Raw genomic sequence first — 20350 nt, 5'->3', positions numbered from 1 at the left:
ATCACCACCAAACCAGAATTATATGAATTGCTGAAGGAGGTTATTTAGGAAGAGGAAGAAGATAAAGATAAAAATTATGATCAACAAATACGTAGCTATCAACAAGTGAATCTAAAAACCAAGGGAATTTAAAAATCTGATGAACAATATTAACGGGTGAATATAATAGAATCAGAGGTATGGAAGGGGAGTGGACTGACGATTCTCAGGGAAAAGGGGAGTGGGGGTGCGGGAAGAGACTGAACAAAAACTGTGCACCTATGGATGAGGACAATGGGGGATGGGGAAAGGACAGAGGGTGGGGTGGGAACCTGGTGAAGGGGGGCAATTGAGGGGGGGAAGAGGATCACATTTGTAATAATCTGAACAATAAAGATTTATTTAAAAAAATATATATATATTATTATCCCCCTACACGCCATGACCAGAAACTGGGGATAAAGCCTGCAATCTTTTTGGATTATGGGAAAACACTCCAACAAATGAACTACATGGCCAGGGCAAGATACCACTTTATAAAAACAGTGAATTATAAAGGTCTTTGGGCAACTCAATATTCAATATGCAATATATAAAATTAAATCTACCAATCCCACTTTTGGTAAATCATTGTACAGATAAATGGACATGTATATATGAAATACACAGTATTTCTTTACAGCATTACTTGCGTGTACACACAAACACATATATGTATACACAAGTGTGTTTTTTATATATATCTTTTCTTTACAACACAAAATTAGAAACAAGTTAGCATCCATCACCAGGGGAATTGGTTATATAAAGTATAGAGTATTTAAAAAGTGGAAAAACTATGCAACTATTAAAAAAAAAAGGAAGTTTTAATGCACTAATGGGGAAAAACTCGAGGAAGTTAAAAAAAGCTACTGTGGAACAAACGTACAATGTGCGACTTATGTTAACATTAAAAGGGTAGGTATGATAAGAGATCAACCAAAGGACTTGTATACATTCATATAAGCATAACCGATGGACACAAGGGTGGGGTGGGGGGTGGGGGCATGTGCGCAGGGAGGGGGGGCATTGGGGAGGCCGGGAGAAGGTCAATGGGGAAGAAAAAGGAGACATATGTACTATTATTTGTAATACTTTAAACAATAAAATTAAATTAAAAGGGTAGGGATATGAGAATATATGTATATTTATAGAAACAGTCATAACAATTGGTTTGAAAGAAAGGGTAAAGAATGGAACAGGACAACCCCAGCTGGTTTGGCTCAGTGAATAGAGCATTGGCCTGTGAACTGAAGGGTCCCAGGTTCAATTCCAGTCAAGGGCACATGCTTATTTAGGTTGCAGGTTCCATCCCCAGTGGGGAGCATGCAGGAGGCAACCAATCAATGATTCTCTCTCATCAATGATATTTCTACCTCTCCTTTCTTCCTCTCTGAAATCAATAAAAACATATCAATAATAAAAGAAACATTTTAAAAAATATATATTTTATTGATTTTTTACAGAGTGGAAGAGAAAGGGATAGAGAGTTAGAAACATCGATGAGAGAGAGTCATCGATCAGCTGCCTCTTGCACACCCCCTACTGGGGATATGCCCGCAACCAAGGTATATGCCCTTGACCAGAATCGAACCTGGGACCCTTCAGTCCACAGGCCGACGCTCTATCCACTGAGCCAAACCAGTTTTGGCTAAAAGAAACATTTTTTTAAAAAGAATGGAACAGCCAAAACCGGTCTGGCTCAGTGGATAGAGCATCGGCCTTCGGACTGAAAGATCCCAGGTTCAATTCCGGTCAAGGGCAAGTACCTTGGTTGCGGGTACATCCCCAATGCTGGGTGTGCAGGAGGCAGCTGATGGATGTTTCTCTCTCATCGATGTTTCTAACTCTCTATCCCTCTTCCTTCGTCTCTGTAAAAAACAAAAAAATCAATAAAAATATATTTAAAAAAACAAAAAAGAAAAGAAAGAATGGAACAGATCAGAGAAAAGGAAGGAATAAGATGAGTTTTTGAATCTTGCGCATATATAACCTATTCAAAAACTAAAAATATTAAAACTATAGTAAAATCATAAACCATCTTAATAGAAAAAAGGGAGCAAAGAAATTTTCAGATCTTTTCTTATATCATTTTAATGATTAATCATTTGAAATTCAAAGAGAATAAGCAATGTAAGTTATTAATGGTAATATTCTAAATCAAGACTTTAAAATATGAAATAATTTATAACATACTCATTTTTATAACTGTTTTAGCTTTAACAAAAAAAAATATAAAAACTAAAGATTAAAGTAGAAAAACAAATATACTGAAAAGGATTCTAGACGATGTAAACTTTAGGTAAAGCCTGACATTTTCCTGGCATCTACAGATAGAATAATTGAAAAAGTTTAAATTATAGAGTAAAATAAAACAAACATATAAAAAAAATCCAAAAAAATAAAATAAATTAGTAATAACCCATTCATGAAATGCTCAAAGGTAAAAATGGATTACTGCTAAAAGCAACAAAAATTGGGAACTGCGAGTTTATCATTCCAAACTGTTTCTTATCATGTGAAATCAACTGAAATATTACCTTTCATTTTTGAGTGTGTGTTAATCAACGGATCAGAACAAATCCTGCAGGGCCACCATGGGCGTCTCTTGAATTTTGCCCAGATGAGATCTCCAACTTCATACTTCAGTGGCGTTGACTTTTTCTTGGGCTGACACTTTAGACAGACAAAAACATCGACATCAATAAGAATCAAACTTTTTCCCATTAGCTTTCTAAGAAAACAATGCCTAAAATATTCTAGATGAAAACACTCCAGCTTAACAACAATTACAACTAAAATGCTTGTCTTAATTGTTCATAACATAGCCCTTTATACAGTAGTAAATCTTAACTTGTATTTGTTTTATAGAAGTAATCTATCCATATTCTGGAAAAATAAATCAGCTGTTTTAATTTATAAAGAACTAAAAACTGAAATAAACAGAAACACACCGAGGAAAAGATTAACTTTGTTCTAGTCCTCAGATCACAACACAACATGGGGGTAGGGTGGAGAGAAAATCATAAAAAGAAACTGTAACAATGTCAAGAGAGTGTGATTCTAGTACATTATTTGTCAATTATATCTCATTAAAACCAGGGTGGGGAGTAGACTGTGGTCCCTTCTGAAGGTGATAGTCTACATTCTTCCCAACAGACATCCTATTTATTAGTGAACAATAATGGAACAAATGAAATAACCCTGAAAGGTACAGGCTAGATTCCAGCAATGTCAATACAGCCGACTTGGTTATTCACAGGACATGCAGGAGAGGCTGCATCCAGAACAGCGCACTGCACAGCTCCGAAGGACAACATTCATGTGGAATACAATGTGCATCAAGCTCCTTTGGACTTGTCCAATGCAGAGACCATAAGTTAATCTTTTCTCAAAAAATAGTATCTGATGACCTCCATTTCGGATCTAAATCCATATCCATGCTTCTAACACCTAATAAACAGTACAGATCTCCTGCCTTCCTTCCCTCAGACTTAATCTTCCCTCCTTAATGCTGAAAATACTATCCACCTGGCACAGATTAAGTATTCAAAAAGAGTAAGCTGAGTGAACTAATATAATTCAAATAAAAATAACAATGTCTGAGGCTTAAAAATATCAAACAACTAGGTTCAATTTAATGACTTATAAGTTACCATTTGAGTTTTTAGACTATTCACACAGAACTAAGTTAAATTTCACAGAATGACTTTACTTAAAATACTGATTATTTCCTTCATGTATATAGTTACTAGGAAATGAGACAAACTACATCTTATTACATAAATTTTTTAAAGCCCAACAGGCCATTTTTGTTTGTTATCCATTTGCAAGTTATCAGGAAAAAAAAAATGACTTCAACGCTACACGGCTTTGGAACTTTAAAACCAAGATACCAAGATAGGTGGAAAAAACAAATATTTACTTGCCTCTACTGAAAACTACAATTTGAGTGGGTTTCTCACAAATTTTTTACATAATTTTATTTGTGATCAATTAATTTGTCAATTATTGCTAAATATGAAATTTGCTTGTTTATTCAAGTCCTAAATTCTAATCAAACCTCGGTTTTCAAACATTTCAAAACAACTCAGACTTAGTTGTTCACAGAAAAAAAAATGTTGTGGAGCAAAACTTGAGTTTTTGACCTTTCAAGCTGATACTCCAGTGTGACAAAGTCTCTCAGGCAACAAAGGAGAGAATGCTTTTGTTGCTGGTGCATATCCTCAATTAGTATAATTTTAAATCATAAAGAGGCCATCAAGTGTGCTAATGTGCTAAGGGTGTGAAAGTGCTCACATAACAAGAATCACAGGCAACTGAATAGGTAGAAAAAACTGTTATTGATTGTATAAACAAAAAGCAGTTAGCTGGTGACAGCATTTCCAAGGCAGTGACATGTGAAAAATTCTTTTCAGGATAGTAGGGGGTGGTTTGATACATTTAACAGAAGAACTGTTTATTTGTAAACTGTGTATTAGACATGTACTGTATATAAAAACATTAAAATGGAATAACTTGGGGGTTTGGAATGGATTAGTTCAATTTACATTATTTCTAATGGGGAAAAATGATTCTGTTTTCGAACAAATTGCTTTTTGAACAGACTTCCAGACTGAATTAAGTTTGAGAAAAGAGGTTCCACTGTAACTTTAAATAAACTAACATTTACTTGGTTTTTGCTATGTGACAAGCACAGCTCCCCCTTTAATCCTCTTAAGATAGACACTGTGTTATTACTCCTATCCTATCTAATAAAAGAATAATATGCAGATTGACCATCACTCCAACACACAAGATGGCTGCCCCCATGTGGTCAAAGATTCCTGCCCCCATGTGGACACAAGATGGCCAGCAGGGGAGGGCAGTTGGGAGGCACCAGGCCTGCAAGGGAGGGCAGTTGAGAGGGACCAGGCCTGCAAGGGAGGGCAGTTGGAGGCGATCAACCCTGCAGGGGAGGGCAGTTAGGGGTTGCCAGACCAGCAGAGGAGGGAAGCTGGAGGCAAACAGGCTGGCAGGGGAGCGGTTAGGTGATGATCAGGCTAGCAAGCAGGAAGTACGGTAGGCAATCAGGAAGGCAGGCAGGTGAGCAGTTGGGAGCCAGCAGTCCTGGATTGTGAGATGGATGTCCAACTGCAGTTGACACCCCTCGAGGGGTCCCAGATTGGAGGGTGCAGGCTGGGCTGAGGGACACCCCACCACCACCCCATGCACGAATTTCGTGCACCGGGCCTCTAGTTTTACTATCGGGTCTAGTAATAATTAATGTCGTTTTTAAACATTCGTTTAAAATCTTGCTTGGCGTTGACTTGTATTGACATAACCTTCAAACATGTGGTATCTACAGAACGTGTGAAGTGCAATTAACAAGTTTTGCTTGAAAAAGTTTGTGTTTGGTTTGGTTTTTGTTGCAAAACTAGGGCTAAGAAGATGGCGGATGAAGAGCATATTTGGCACTGCATGCTTTACGAGTTCCAATTAGGAAGAAAAGCAAGTGAGGCTGCAAAAAACATCTCTAGTGCTCTTGGTCAAGATGCAGTTAGCGCCAGAAAATGCCAGCATTGGTTTGAGAAATTTCGCGAGGGAAATTTTTCGTTAGATGACAAGAGTGGTCGAGGCCATGTGTCCAATTTTGATCAAGAAGCTCTTCAAGCTCTTTTGGTGCAAAATCCTCAAATTACCCAACAAGAGCTTGCGACAACTTTAAATTGTTCACAAAAAACAATTTCCAATCAATTGCATGCACTTGGCAAAGTCCAAAAGTTTGGAAAATGGGTTCCTCATGAGTTGACCGACAACAACCGTAATCAAAGAGTCACAATTTGCAGTTCGCTCCTCTCTCGTCAAAACTGTTTGCCGTTTTGAGAGCAAATTGTTACCGGAGATGAAAAATGGGTGCTGTATGTTAATTTGAAAAGGCGGCCTCAATGGTTGGACAAAAATGAGGCTCCGCAGCCCACGCCAAAACCTGACTTGCATGCGAAAAAAGTGATGTTGTGTGTTTGGTGGAATTTTAAAGGAATTCTTCATTATGAACTTTTACCATCTACCCAAACCATTACAAGTGCAGTGTATAGTGCCCAATTGGAAAGGTTAGCCCAAGCTTTAAGAGAAAAAGAACCCACGCTGATTAATCGGAAGGGCGTAATTCTTCACCACGATAACGCACGACCGCATACTGCAAGAATCACTGCTGAAAAACTGCGCCAGTTGGAATGCGAAGTTCTCCCTCAACCTGCATATTCTCCTGATATTGCCCCTTCCGATTACCATTTGTTTCGTTCTTTGCAAAACTTTCTTCTTGGAAAAAAATTTAATAATGAAGAATGCCTCAAAAATGCATTGACCGAATTTTTTGCATCAAAATCACAAGAATTTTACAACAGAGGGATTAAAATGCTTCCTGAGCGTTGGGCACAAGTAGTAGAAAACAACGGCAACTATATTGTTGATTAAATTTTGTTGTATTGTTTAAATAAATTCGATTTAAAAAAGTATTAGAAAACGACATTAATTATTACTAGACCTAATATTGTTGATAATCTCTTACTGTGTCTAATTTATAAGTTAACTTTATCATAGGTATAGACAGGAAAAAGCATTATATATAAGATAAGATATATATATTTTATCTGATCCCAAGATGGGGATGAGATAAGGTGAGGATAAAAAAAAAAACAAAAAAAACAGCAGGTTACACTTCAATTCCCCAGCAGAACACATGTCCAGGTTGCAGCTGAACTGACCCCCAGAGCGAGGTGTGGAGGCAGCCACTGATGATTCTCTCTCATCAATAATGTTTCTATCCCTCTGTTCCTCTTTCTGAAATCAGTAAGAAAAATGTATTTTTTAATTACATTGGAAGCAGAAAAAAAAAAAATTAAAAATAAGAAACACACCCAGTCAGCATGATTCAGTGATTGACAGTTGGCCTATGAACCAGGAGGTCAAGGATCAAATTCCGGGTTTCAGGTTTGATCCCTGGTGGGAGGCAGCTGGTCCATAATTTTCTCTCATCATTGATGTTTCTATCTCTCTCTCTCCCTCTTCCTTCCTCTCTGAAATTAATAAAGATATATACATATATTCTTAAAAAGAATAAAAAAGGCAAAACCTTTAAAGATGCTATTACCACTATAAAAAAATTAAATGTACATAATAAAGGACTACACAAATTTTAAATGTTATGTATAATAAACTCTGGTAGGGTTTTTTATTCCTTTTTATACTTTTTAAAAATAATGTAATTGTTTTTTGCAATTTGGGTATAAAAGATATCAGTAAAACTTGCCAAACAAGGTTTTTAATTTCTCTCATTGCTCCTCTAGTTATTTGAGGCTATATTGTTTTAATAATACTAAAAAAAACCTTAGGTCACTTGATAATAGAGACTTATTTTATCTCTGTCTCACAGTAGGGGATGCTCAGATAATGTTTGCTGAGTTAACTTTAGTTTAACTGATTCATGGGCAGGCAGGCGAGTGTGATGTAAGCACTGTAGCTATTAGCTTATATAATCATTGTAAATGTTAGCTTATATTATTTTAAAACTTTGAAATTAGAAGCCTTGTTCTTCCTTCTCTATTCAGGCCTGATTCTACCCTAAGTAGCAACATACAAGGGTTCTATTTATTTTTACCTTAATTAGTATGAAACCATTTTGAAGGAGTATAGCATAATGGTTAAAAGCATGGGTTCTCAGGAATCATACTTCATAAAGTTGTTTAAAGTGCCTGAGACATAGTAACAACTGAAAAGACACTTGCTATATTACTCACCGTATTTCTTCGCATAGATATATTATTGCAATTATTTTAACCTCTACTAATACTATGTTTATAGAAAAATATTTCAAATTCGAAATATGAACTAAAAATATTTAAATATAAATACAACTTAGCATTAAAAACTTTTAATGTCATTAATGTTTAATGTTTAATGTCATTCATGTAAAATGATATTTTACATATCATTTACACAAAGCCCTCTATAAACTGGCCCCAATCTGCCCACACTAGTTTATTTTTTATCTATAAAATCTAACCTGAGTGTAATCTGCATTAATATCTCCTCATACTGCCTCAGTATGCCCTACTTCGTTATACTGTTTAAGTATGTCCTGCCTGCCGAAACCGGTTTGGCTCAGTGGATAGAGCATCAGCCTGCAGACTGAAAGGTCCCGGGTTCGATTCCGGTCAAGGGCATGTACCTTGGTTGTGGGCACATGCCTATTGGGGGTGTGCAAGAGGCAGCTGATTGATGATTCTCTCTCATGGATGTTTCTAACTCTCTATCCCTCTCTTCCTCTCTGTAAAAAAATCAATAAAATATATTTTTTTAAAAATAAATAAATAAATATGTCCTGCATGGCCAGCGTGGTTCAGTAGCTGAGCATCAGTCTAAGAATCATAAGAAGGTCACATTTTCATTCCCGAGCAGGCACATGCCCAGGTTGTGGGCTCGATCCCCAGTGAGGGCGGGCAAGAGGCAGCTGATCAATGATTCTCTCATATCATTGATATTTCTATCTCTCTCTTGCTCTCTCCTCCTCTCTGAAATCAATAAAAATATTTTTTAAATAAATATGTCCCATGCTTGCCTGGCCAGTGTGCCTCAGTGCTTGAGGTCAACCTATGAACCAAAGATCACAGTTCGATTCTTGGTCAGCGCACATGCCCTGGTTTCAGGATCAACCCCCAGTAGGGGGTGTGCCGGAGGTAGCCTATCAATGTTTGTCTCTTGTAAATGATGTTTCTATTTATCTCTTCCTTCCTCTTTGAAATCAACAAAAATATATTTTTTAAAAGTTAAAAATAACTCTGTCCCATGCTTCCTTAAAGAACAAACCCTTCCCTATTCAACCTACTCCCACAGCATCTTGCCTCTTCGGCAGTGCTGTTTTACAGTAGAGATGCTGTGTTACAGTAGAGATGCCCCTGTTACTAAGAACTACCTTGGATCATTTTTTACTAGGGAAACTACAATACATGATAAACATATGTAGACACAACATTATCAAACCCAAAACAGATCATTTCCTTTTCTTTTGGGCCAGCTTAAATTTAATAGTAAGATTTATATTATATTGTAACTAAAAATGAATGTCTATTCTGAGGGATAACAAAGACTATGAAAGGCAGAGGGACAAATGACTTGTCTAAGTCTAGAAGTAAAAAGGGAAAGAAGATAAATAGCCACACTATCCTACACATTTGTAAACCACTAAACCTTTAAAGTCTTAATTTCCATGGAAGGGAGGGGCAATGTTAAAATATGTACACAAATAATAAAATGTGAAAGAAGAATAAATAAATAAAGTCTTAATTTCCTTTGGTTATATTTAAATTAGAAATTATATACAATAAAAATATAATCAGCCTGACCTCGCCAAGATCTAGAGCCCTTTAACAAAAAACAGAGACTAGAGACCATCATTTTCTGACTCCTACTGCAATGCACCAACCACAGAACACAGAAGTGAAATGGAATACTTAAAGTCTCCTTCCACTAATCCTTTCTAACTAGCAGACTGGGTCAGAGGTCAGTCTGTTAACTTTTGCTAACAAGAGAATGGGACCTAGGCCCAGGTAAACAAATCTAGCAAAGAGTTAGATAGGTGATTTTATTTTATTTTAATATATTTTATTGATTTTTTATAGAGAGGAAGAGAGAGGGATAGAGAGTCAGAAACATTGATGAGAGACAATCATCGATCAGCTAGCTGCCTCTTGCAAACACCCTACTGGGGATGTGCCCGCAATCGAACCCGGGACCCTTCAGTCTGCAGGCCGACGCTCTATCCACTGAGCCAAACCCAAACCGGTTTCAGCCATCATTACAATTTTAGCCTGCGGCTATCTAAGGCAAAATACTAAAAGATTATTGTTTTAAAGTTAATTGTTTCTGAATAAGTAAAGACCCTTGCTTAGTAGACAGATCCCAGAAACAATAGATCAAAGAGAAAGCCCGGACAATATGTCAAAGGAAATCACTTAAGTCTTGGAAAAGTACAGAGTAAAAGGAGGAAATTGTCCAAACGAAAGCTGGAAAGCAAAGGTAGGCCAGTCATGGAAACTGGTATATGTAGGACCATATAATAACACTGAGGCTATGAGACTATCAGCAGAAGCCCAGCCTAGAGCACTGAAGCTGTTGAGAAAGTGCAGCCTGATAAAGAGGTAGAAGAGAAACCTAGGAGGCCAAGAAATTCCTGCTAGCCCAGGCCTTTGGCTTATGCCTTATAAATCCTCAGACTCACAATAAAAGAGTTTTAATGACAGTGCAAAAGACAGGCCTGGATATTTAAAGGAGGAAGAAAAGCTATATTATCTGACCTAAGCCAACAAAAGAAACTGCTATAGCATCTGCTGTATGTTATAGAAACTGAAGGATTCTATCATTAGTTCAGGGCCTTCCATGGTCTCTAAACCAATGAGGGGTGGGCAAACTGCTCTAGACCATAGACATTTCCCCTACAATAGAAATCCAGTGACAAACCATTCTGACATATTTTTTTCTTTCAATATTTGAGAACCTACTAGGCACCCAGCAAGTTTAATTTTATCATTACATCATCACGTAACTTGGTTATGACATGGGATTTATTTTTCCTTTGACTTCTGCTTTAGTCTGTGCCTTTCGGGGATTTGTTTCTGAGTGTTGGAAGAAGCAAATAAATGGCTCTCAACACTGGCTGCACCTCAGAATGACCTGAGAAGTTTTATAAAATAACATAGCCCCATCCCACAGGCCTGGGGGTTCTTCTGACAGACATAGTACATCTGGAATTTTTTTAAATATATATATTTTATTTATTTCAGAAAAGAAGGGAGAGAAAAGATAGAAACGTCATAATGAGAATCAATGATCCACTATATCCTACTTGCCCCCCATTGGGGATGGAGCCACACCCCAGGCACATGCCCAGACCAGGAATAGAACCATGATCTCCTGGTGGACAGTCAGTATCACTGAACCACATAATCCAGATGGCACCTAATTTTTCAAAAATGCCATGTGTAATTCTGATAGTTATCTTTAGAAGCAAATGTATCATATAGCTAGCATCTATATATATAAAAGCCCAGTGACCGGAACTGTGGAATGACCAGAAAGACCAAAATGGCGAAAACTGGTTTGGCTCAATGGATAAGAGTCGGCTTGCGGACTGAAAGGTCCCTGGTTCAATTCCGGTCAAGGGCATGTACCTTGGTTGCAGGCACATCCCCAGTAGGGGGTGTGCAGGAGGCAGCTGATCGATGTTTCTCTCTCATCGATGTTTCTGGCTCTTTATTCCTCTCCCTTCCTTCCTGTGAAAAAGTCAATAAAATATATATTAAAAAAAAAAAAAAAAAAAGACCAAAATGACCAGTGGCTATGATGTGCACTGCGGCAGCCAACAAGCCCCATCTGGGCCCCAATCAGCCCTCCGCCCCTGGACAGCCTGGCCCCTGATCGGCCCCCAATACCCCAATCGAGGGCTGGGCTGGCCAGCCAACAGCCTGCAGGCCCTCCATCATCCAACCCTGCCCCCAACTGGCCTTCAACACCTCAATCAGGGACAAGGCCAGCCAGCCAACAACCTGCAGTCCCTCCCCAACTGATCCAACCCCGATCAGTCCCCAATACCCCGATCGGGGGCGGGGCTAGCTGACAAACTGCCTGTGGCCTCTCCCCTACCCCTCACCAGCCCGGCCTGATGAGGCCCCATCAGAATGGACCGGTTAGACCCCACCCATGCACGAATTCATGCACTGGGCCTCAAGTGTATACTAATAAAAGGGTAATATGCTAATTAGATCTAGAGACCTTCTGGGCATCCTTTCGGACAAAGCCATGGTGGCAGGACTGATGCAGAGGCAGTTAGGGGCAATCAGGGCAAAGGGGAGGGTAGTTGGGGGTGATCAGGCAAGCGGGAGAGGGGGTGGCAGGGGCAAGTGGGGGCGATCAGGCTAGCAGAGGGAGGGGGGCAGTTGGGGGCTAGCAAGCTGGCAGGCATAGTTAGGGACGATCAGGTAGACAGGCAGGTGAGCAGTTAGGAGCCAGCAGTCCCAGATTTGCGAGAGGGATGGGGCCTAAACCGGCAGTCTGACATCTCCTAAAGAGGTCCTAGATTGGAAAGGGTGCATGCCAGGCTGAGGGACACACCCCCCGCCCCCATGCATGAATTCGTGCACCAGGCCTCTAGTATTCATGTATTTGTTTCTCTTTTAAACCTATTAGTGAAAATGAGGCAGATAGGTATAGAATCTGAGGCTCAGAAATGGGAAGTGAGACAAAACCGGTTTGGCTCAGTGGTAGAGCGTCGGTCTGAGGACTGAAAGGTCCCAGGTTCGTTTCCGATCAAGGGCATGTACCTTGGTTGCTGGCACATCCCTGGTAGGGGATGTGCAAGAGGCAGCTGGTCGATGTTTCTCTCTCATTGATGTTTCTAGCTCTCTATCTCTCTTCCTTCCTCTCTGTAAAAAATCAATAAAATATATTTTTTTAAAAAAGAAAGAAATGGGAAGTGAGCTAGCTAAATACCAAACGGAGCCACGTATGTGCTCCATTTAATTGCCTGTGTTCCTTCCGCTAGGTCACAATACAAAAAAACAAATAAAAATATCAGTATTTTTCAGTCTTTAATACTGATAATTGTACTTAACTTAATTTGTGACCTAACACTCTCATTCAATAAGGGACTTCTGCTTACAAAACTTTCACTTGACAAACGTTCCTCACAAGTATGATTCTTATACTATGCTTCTTACACTATGATTTAACTAACAGAAGATGCCCCTGTGCTTCTAACTCTTTTTCTTTAATCAGAACAAAAACCAATCAACAGCTGAAAACGGTTCGGCTCAGTGGATAGAGTGTCGGCCTGGGGTCTAAAGGGTCCCAAATTCGATTCAGGTCAATGGCATGTACCTTGGTTGTGGGCACATCTCCAGTGGGATGTGTACAGGAGGTAGCTGACCGATGTTTCGCTCTCATTAATGTTTCTGACTCTCTATCCCTCTCCCTTCCTCTCTGTAAAAGAAATAATAAAATATATTTTTTTTAATTGACAATAATTTTTTTTTTAAATCAACATTGTTAAAAATCAAGTCACCAATGGGTAATACTAATCATGAGCCTAGAGTTAGCTTATGTTCAGAACAACAATGCTGCTCAGTGTGGCTCAGTTGGTTGGGTGTTGCCCTGTGCACCAAAAGGACACAAGTTTGATTCCTGGTCAGAGCTCATGCCCGGGTTTCAGGCTCAATCCCCAATAGTGGGCTTGCAGGATGTAACCAATCAATGATTCTCTCTCATCACTGATGCTTCTCTCTCTCTCTCTCCTTCTCCTTTCTGCTTTGAAAGCAATAAAAACAGCTTTAGCTGTTTTTTGTGGGGTTTTTTGTGTGTGTGTGTGTGTGTGTGTGTGTAAAGTAAGCAAGACACAGATAAATGTTGCATGAGTCCACTTATAAAAACACTAGAGGCCTGGTGCACAAAATTTGTGAACTAGGGGAGAGGGGTTTCCTTTCAGCCTGGCCTGAGCCCTCTTGCAGTCTGAGAGCCCTCAGGGGATGTCCCGACTTCTGACGCACTGACCACCAGGAGTCAGCTCCGGCATTGAGCTTCTGCCCCCTGGTGGTCAGTGCATATCAGCCTTTTATTATATAGGATTTGACTTGAAGAAGCAAACTTATAGAGATCTCTATAATTGAATAGAGGTTACTAGGGGCTAGGAAGGAGCAACAATAAGTTGTTATTTAATGGATAGAATTAAATAATAGTAACGTTTAAACATTATAAATATAATTAATGCCACTGAATTTTAACTTACATTTGGATGTTTTATGTACTAAATTAACATAATGAGAAATAAAAATCACTTGTTCATGCTTTCACAGCTGCCAAAGCCCTGAGACCAGAGCAAGAAGCCAGGACTATGTTCCAAGGCAAGCTGACAACCCTGAACTACAACAACCCTACCAGCTTCAACTAAGGTAAAACAGAATATAGAAACTCTATTGTCTGGCTTGAAGATTAGAAAATCAAATACTACAAGATTGAAGATAGAGATAATTAAAGAAACATCCACAGTAGTGACTGACCCACGTTCTTTGAAAAACATCTCAGATGTTAACTGTCCTTTCAATATTCAAGATAGACAATAAGCAATTGACTGCTTTCTTGGTTTAATTGTTAGACTTAAATATGTTGAAAAATATAAGGAATCAAAACCTGAAAATACAAAAAATTCTAACAATGTTGCTAAAAATGCAGAACCACCGGTCAATTTGGGTGTAAATAATTCTAATTTAATGGTTTTTACTGGTGTAATGGTTTTTACTAACCTTCTTCAGAGTCAACTTCATGATTACCTGGCAATGCTTAAGGCAATTGCCATTTTGTTCCAGGAGAGTATGACACAGGATGTAGTAACTACCAGTAAATAAAGCAAATAAAACAAAAGAGGGATTTCCTATTGCTTTAGACAAGCATGTTCTTGGTTCTGACATAGAAGATGCAGGTTTTTTTGGTGTGGTTTTTTTTTTTTTTTTTACTTTATTTTTATTGTTGACACTATTACAGATGTCCCCACCCCACACCCTCACGAGATGCAGGTCTTTTTTTTTTTAATCCTCGCTTGAGGATATGTTTTTGTTGATAGGGAGAGAGAGAGAAATATCAATTGGTTGCCTCATGTACATACATGGACCAGGGATCATTCCCAAAACCTGGGTATTGAACCCACCACCTTTTGGTGTCCAGGACAACATTCCAACCAACTGAACCACCCAGCCAGGGTGGAAATGCAGTCCTTTTTTTTTTTTTTTTTTTTTTTTTTTTACCTAATTGATTTCAGAAAACAGAAGGGAGAGAGAGAAGCATCAATGAGAGAGAATCATGGATCGCTGCCTTTTGTATGTCCCCTACTGGGATCCAACCTACAACCAGACATATACACTGACTGGAAATCAAACCATGATCTGCCGAAACTGGTTTGGCTCAGTGAATAGAGCAGCGTTTTTCAACCGATGTTGAACGATGTTGCCTGGTGTGCCGTAGGTGCAGACAAGACAAGAATTTTATAATTTTTCACTATTTTGTTTACTTAATATTTCATAATAAAGTAATTATAAAATACTTTCTTTGTGTTTATTTGATTCCTATTCAAGAGAATTACTTTATATATAGTCAATATAGGCACAGAGTTAAATTTTTTAACATTTTCTAATGGTGGTGTGCCTCGTGATTTTTTTCATGAAACAAGTGTGCCTTTGCCCAAAAAAGGTTGAAAAACACTGGAATAGAGCATCGGCCTGCAGACTGAAAGTTCCCAGGTTCGATTCCGGTCAAGGGCATGTACCTTGGTTGCGGGCACATCCCCAGTGGGGGGTGTGCAAGAGGCAGCTGATCGATGATTCTCTCTCATCTGTGTTTCTAACTCTATCTCTCTCTTCCTCTCTGTTAAAAAAAATCAATAAAATATATTAAAAAACAAAAACAAAAAACAACCATGATCTCCTGGTTCATGCACTGACACTCAACAACTGGGCATGCAGTTCTTAATGAAGCTGCTCAAATTGTGTAATTACTGCATATAAAAGCTACTGACAAAAATTAATGAAGCCATAGTAACTGTTCAGGCAATTATTGCTGATCCAAAGACAAACCACATATTGGGAAAAGTTGGAAGATGAACATTTTAGGATTTTAGCCTCTCACCTACTTAGTACAATTGGAAATCATATACACTCTGGCATGTGATTCGAAATCAAAATGTCACATTTCCAAGGACAGAACCCAAGAAAATCAACTATGTTCTAGAGATTTACCATCATGACTTTTTCATTAATAAAATTCAAAAAAGTAGCGGGGGGGGGGGGGGGGGGGCGCAGAAGGTGGTGGGGAGAATCATCATTTCAATAGATGCAGAAAAAGCATTAGACAAAATCCAATACTCCCATGATAAAAACTCAACAAATTAAATAGCAAAGGAACTTATCATAACACAATAAAGATACATGAAAAGCTCAGCTAACTCAATAAAATAAACATTGAAAAAACTGAAAACTTTTTCTCTGAATTCCAGAAAAAGACAAGTGTTCCTACTTTCACCACTTCTATTCAATATAGCACTGGAACTTAAATTAGGCAAGACAAATAATTTAAAAGCATCCAAATTAGAGAGAAATAAAGAAAATGACCTGTTTACAGTTTACATGATACCTATGTAGAAAACCCTAAAAAAAAAAAACAGTTCTAGCTGGTTTGACTCAGAGGGAAGCATAAAAGAGGCTTTATTTATTCTAGTATTGAAGAAATGACTACACTGTGCAATACTATCAGAGAACATAGTAGAAAAAAGTTTCTAACTCTGTAGCCTTTTACATTACCTTTATTATTATGTAGCATGGGGAAAAAAAACTTCTCTTAAAATATATTTTTATTGATTTCAGAGAAAAAGAGGAAAGGAAGAGATAGAAACATCAATGATGAAAAAGGATCATTGATTGGCTGCCTCTTACGATGGGGATGGAGCCCGCAACACAAGTCATGTGCCCTGACTAGGAATTGAACCATGACCTCCTGGTTCACTGGCTGACACTCAACCACTAAGCAACAAGGGCTGGGCAAAATCAAACTTTTTATTTGTACTTTTTTACATATTTTTATTAGTTTCAGAGGGAAACAGAGAGGGAGAGATAGAAACATCAACGATGAGAGAGAATTATTGATGGGCTACCTTCTGCATGCCACACACTGGGATTGAGCCCAAAATGCAGGTATATTCACTTAACCAGGACCCTTAAGTCTGCAGATCAACACTGTATCCACTGAGCCAAACCAGCTAGGGCAAAAACAGAACTTTTTTAAATGACAAATCAAATGTCATTGCCTTCCTAGTAACATTGTTCAATAAGTCCATTTTCAAACTGGAAAAAAAAAAAAAGAAATTATATATATAATATACTTAAATTTTAGGGGAGAAACCAAGATGGCAGCATAGATAAACACCTATACTGCTGCCTCGCACAATTTCAAAACTGCAACTGGACAACAGAGCAGACATCGTCCAGAACCACTGGAAAGCTGGCTGAGTGGAAATTCTACAACTAGAAGGAAAGAGAAAAGGACACTGAGACTCAGAGGAGCTGTGGAGGTACGGAGACCCATGCACACGGAAAGGGCGGGTGGCTGAATATAAGGCTGTCTTACTTGCAGCATACACCGAGAGGACAGGCAGCAAGTGCAAGGCTAGCTTTCTCGTTCGGGTGGGAAACAAACCTCGCGACTGTACTGAAATCCACCACTGGGTGAGACTTTGGGTACCAGACTCATTTGGGGAGAAACTGGACTGTCTGGCAGCGGGCAAAACTCAAGAGCAGACTTTTCTCAGAGGTGAGTGCAGCCATTGCTGTGGGACACTGAGACACAGGGGCCTCTTAGAAAGGGGAGGAAGGGAAACCAAGGCTGTCTGCTCCACCCTGAGATTCCGCCCCATCCAAGCTGAGCACAGAAGCTCTTCCAGCGGAGGCACTGCTGATCCTCACAGCCAATTGGCCACGAGGTCAACTACCCCCAGTGATACCAACAACAATCAAGGCTTACCTACAAGACAGCACACAGCCCACACAGGGCTCACCAAGAGTGTCCACCTCAGGTAATGGGGAGGCTGAGCCACTGGACCCTGCTAGGACACCTAGCACACAAAGTCACTCCATCAACTCAGAGAAGCAGTTAAAATTCAGAGACAAAGAGGTAGGCCATAAATGAAGGAAACAGAGGAAAGCAGAAGACTGAATATAGAGTTCAAGAATTTCCTAGAAAAGACTGATAAATTTAATGAGACCCTTGAGGATATGAAAAAGGATCAATTAGAAATTAAGCATACACTGACTGAAAAAATATTATCCAGAGACCCAACAGCAAACTACAGAATTGCAAGAATCAAGTCAAAGATTTGGAATACAAAGAAGCAAAAAACAATCAGAAAAGCAAAAAGAAAGAAGAATAAAAAAGTTGAAGGTAGTGTAAGAAGCCTCTGGAACAACTTTAAGCGTACCAACATCAGTATTATGGGGGTGCCAAAAGAAGAGAGCAAGATACTGAAAGACCGAAAACTTCCCCACCTGGAGAAAGAAATAGACTTACAAGTCCAGGAAGCACACAGAACCCCAAACAAAAGGAATCCAAAGAGGACCACACCAAGACCCATCATAATTAAAATGTCAAGAGCAAAAGAAAAAGAGAAAATATTAAAAACAGCAAGTGAAAAACAATTACATACAAGGGAGCACCCAAACAATTGTCAGCTGATTTCTCAACAGAAACTATGCAGGCCAGATGGGAATGGCAAGAAATATTCAAAGTGATGAATAGCAAGAACCTACAACCAAGATTACTCTACCCAACAAAGCTGTCACTCAGAATTGAAGGGCAGATAAAGAGCTTCACAGATAAGAAAAAGGTAAAGGAGTTCATCACCACCAAACTAATATTATATGAAATGCTGAAAGGTATTCTTAGAAGAAGAAGAAAAAGGTAAAGATAAAAATTATGAACAACTGCTGAAACCGGTTTGGCTCAGGGGATAGAGAGTTGGCTTGCAGGCTGAAGGGTCCCAGGTTTGATTCCAGTCAAGGGCATGTACCGTATTTTCCGGTGTATAAGACGACCGGGCGTATAAGACGACCCCCCAATTTTACAGTTAAAACATAGATTTAGGCCTATGTTTGCTGTATAAGACTACCCCCTCCTCCCCCCACTTCCGAGGCAACACCAGTTCTTTTTTTAATAGACCGCCTCTCTGACTCTGGCCAATCTGAGCAGGCTTTTTACTAGAACACAGTGTCGTCTTATACGCCGGAAAATACGGTACCTTGGTTGTAAGTACATCCCCAGTGGGGGGCATGCAGGGGGCAGCTGATTGATGACTCTCTCTCATCGATGTTTCCAACTCTCTATCTCTCTCCCTTCCTCTCTGTAAAAAAATCAATAAAATATATATTTTTTAAAAATTATGAACAACAAATACGTATCTATCAACAAGTGAATCTAAAAACCAAGGGAATAAAAAATCTGATGAACAAAATAAACTGGTGAATATAATAGAATCAAGGGCACATAAAGGGAGTGGATTGATAATTCTCAGGGGAAAAGGGGTGTGGAAGGTGTGGGAAGAGATTGACAAAAATTGTACACATATGGATGAGGACAGTGGGGGGTGGTGGTAAGGGCAGAGGGTGGGGTGGGAACCGGGTGGAGGAGAGCTATGAGGGGGAAAAGAAGAAACAATTGTAATAATCTGAATAAAATAATAATAATAAAAATAAAAAGAACCGGAGGCATGGAAACATGGAACAGACTGATGAATCTCAGAGGAAAAAGGAAGGGAAGGGAGGAAAGAGATTAACCAAAGGATTTACATGAATATATACATTATCTATAGGCACAGACAATAGGATAGTGAAGCCCTGGGGTGAGGTGGGAGCAGGTGAAGGGAAGGGGAGTATCTGTAATACTCTCAACAATAAAAATTTTTTTAAAAAATCAATAGTTTAAAAAAAAATCAAGCAGTCCAATTAGAAAGTGGGCAAAATATGCAAATATATTTCATCAAATAGCACATATAGATGGTCAATAAACAAGCAAAAAGTTGTTCAAATCATTACCTACCAGAGAAATGAGGACCTGGCCAATGTTGCTCAGTGATTAGAGCTTCGCTCCCAAGCATGGAAGGGTCATGGTTTCAATTCCCAATCAAGGGCACATACCTGGGCTACAGGTTCGATCTGGGCCGTTAGGTGTGTGTGGGAGACAGTGAATCAATGTGTCTCTCTCACATCAAGGTTTTTCTCTGTATCCCCCTTCCTCTCTTTCTAAAACCGATAAACATATCCTTGGTGAGGATAAAAAAAGCAAAACAAAAACACATAATGATATATCATTACATAATTGTCACAATAGCCAAAATAGTGACACCATCAAATGACAGTGAGGATGCAGAGAAATTGGATCACTTACACACTGCTGGTGAGAATGTTGGCACTCACTCTAGAAATCAGGTTAGCAGTTTCTCATAAGACTAAACATGACATCACCATATAATTCAGCAACTGTACTATTGGACATTTATCAAGGAAAAATGAAAACGCATGTTCACTCACACAAAAAAACCTGTACATGTATGTTCATAGCACTTTTACTTCTAATAATCAAAAAGCTAGAATAAACCCTGATGTCTTTTAAAAAGCGAATACTACCCTAGCTAGTTTGGCTCAATGGGTAGAGAGTCGGCGGGTGGACTGAAGGGTCCCGGTTTGATTCCAGTCAAGGGCACATGCCCAGG

General features: G+C 39.0%; 1 protein-coding gene and 1 pseudogene across 11 annotated transcripts in view; one reads left to right on the top strand and one right to left on the bottom strand.

Annotated features, from left to right (window-relative positions):
• NSD1 (nuclear receptor binding SET domain protein 1) overlaps nt 1-20350 on the bottom strand; it is a 133992-nt gene that overhangs the window by 99697 nt on the left and 13945 nt on the right. For all 11 annotated transcript variants that reach the window (XM_036424008.2, XM_036424009.2, XM_036424004.2 and 8 more), the window contains one exon: nt 2559-2694. In XM_036424008.2, coding sequence (XP_036279901.1) covers nt 2559-2694 — 136 coding nt within the window. The remainder of the gene's footprint in view (nt 1-2558; nt 2695-20350) is intronic.
• On the top strand, nt 13940-15793 carry LOC118711078 (annotated as a pseudogene).

Source organism: Pipistrellus kuhlii, unplaced genomic scaffold (genome assembly GCF_014108245.1).
Source record: "Pipistrellus kuhlii isolate mPipKuh1 unplaced genomic scaffold, mPipKuh1.p scaffold_m20_p_8, whole genome shotgun sequence".
NCBI classification, from domain to species: Eukaryota; Metazoa; Chordata; class Mammalia; order Chiroptera; family Vespertilionidae; genus Pipistrellus; species Pipistrellus kuhlii.
Note: the sequence above shows the minus strand (reverse complement) of the source record. Positions and strands in the feature narration are given on the sequence as shown.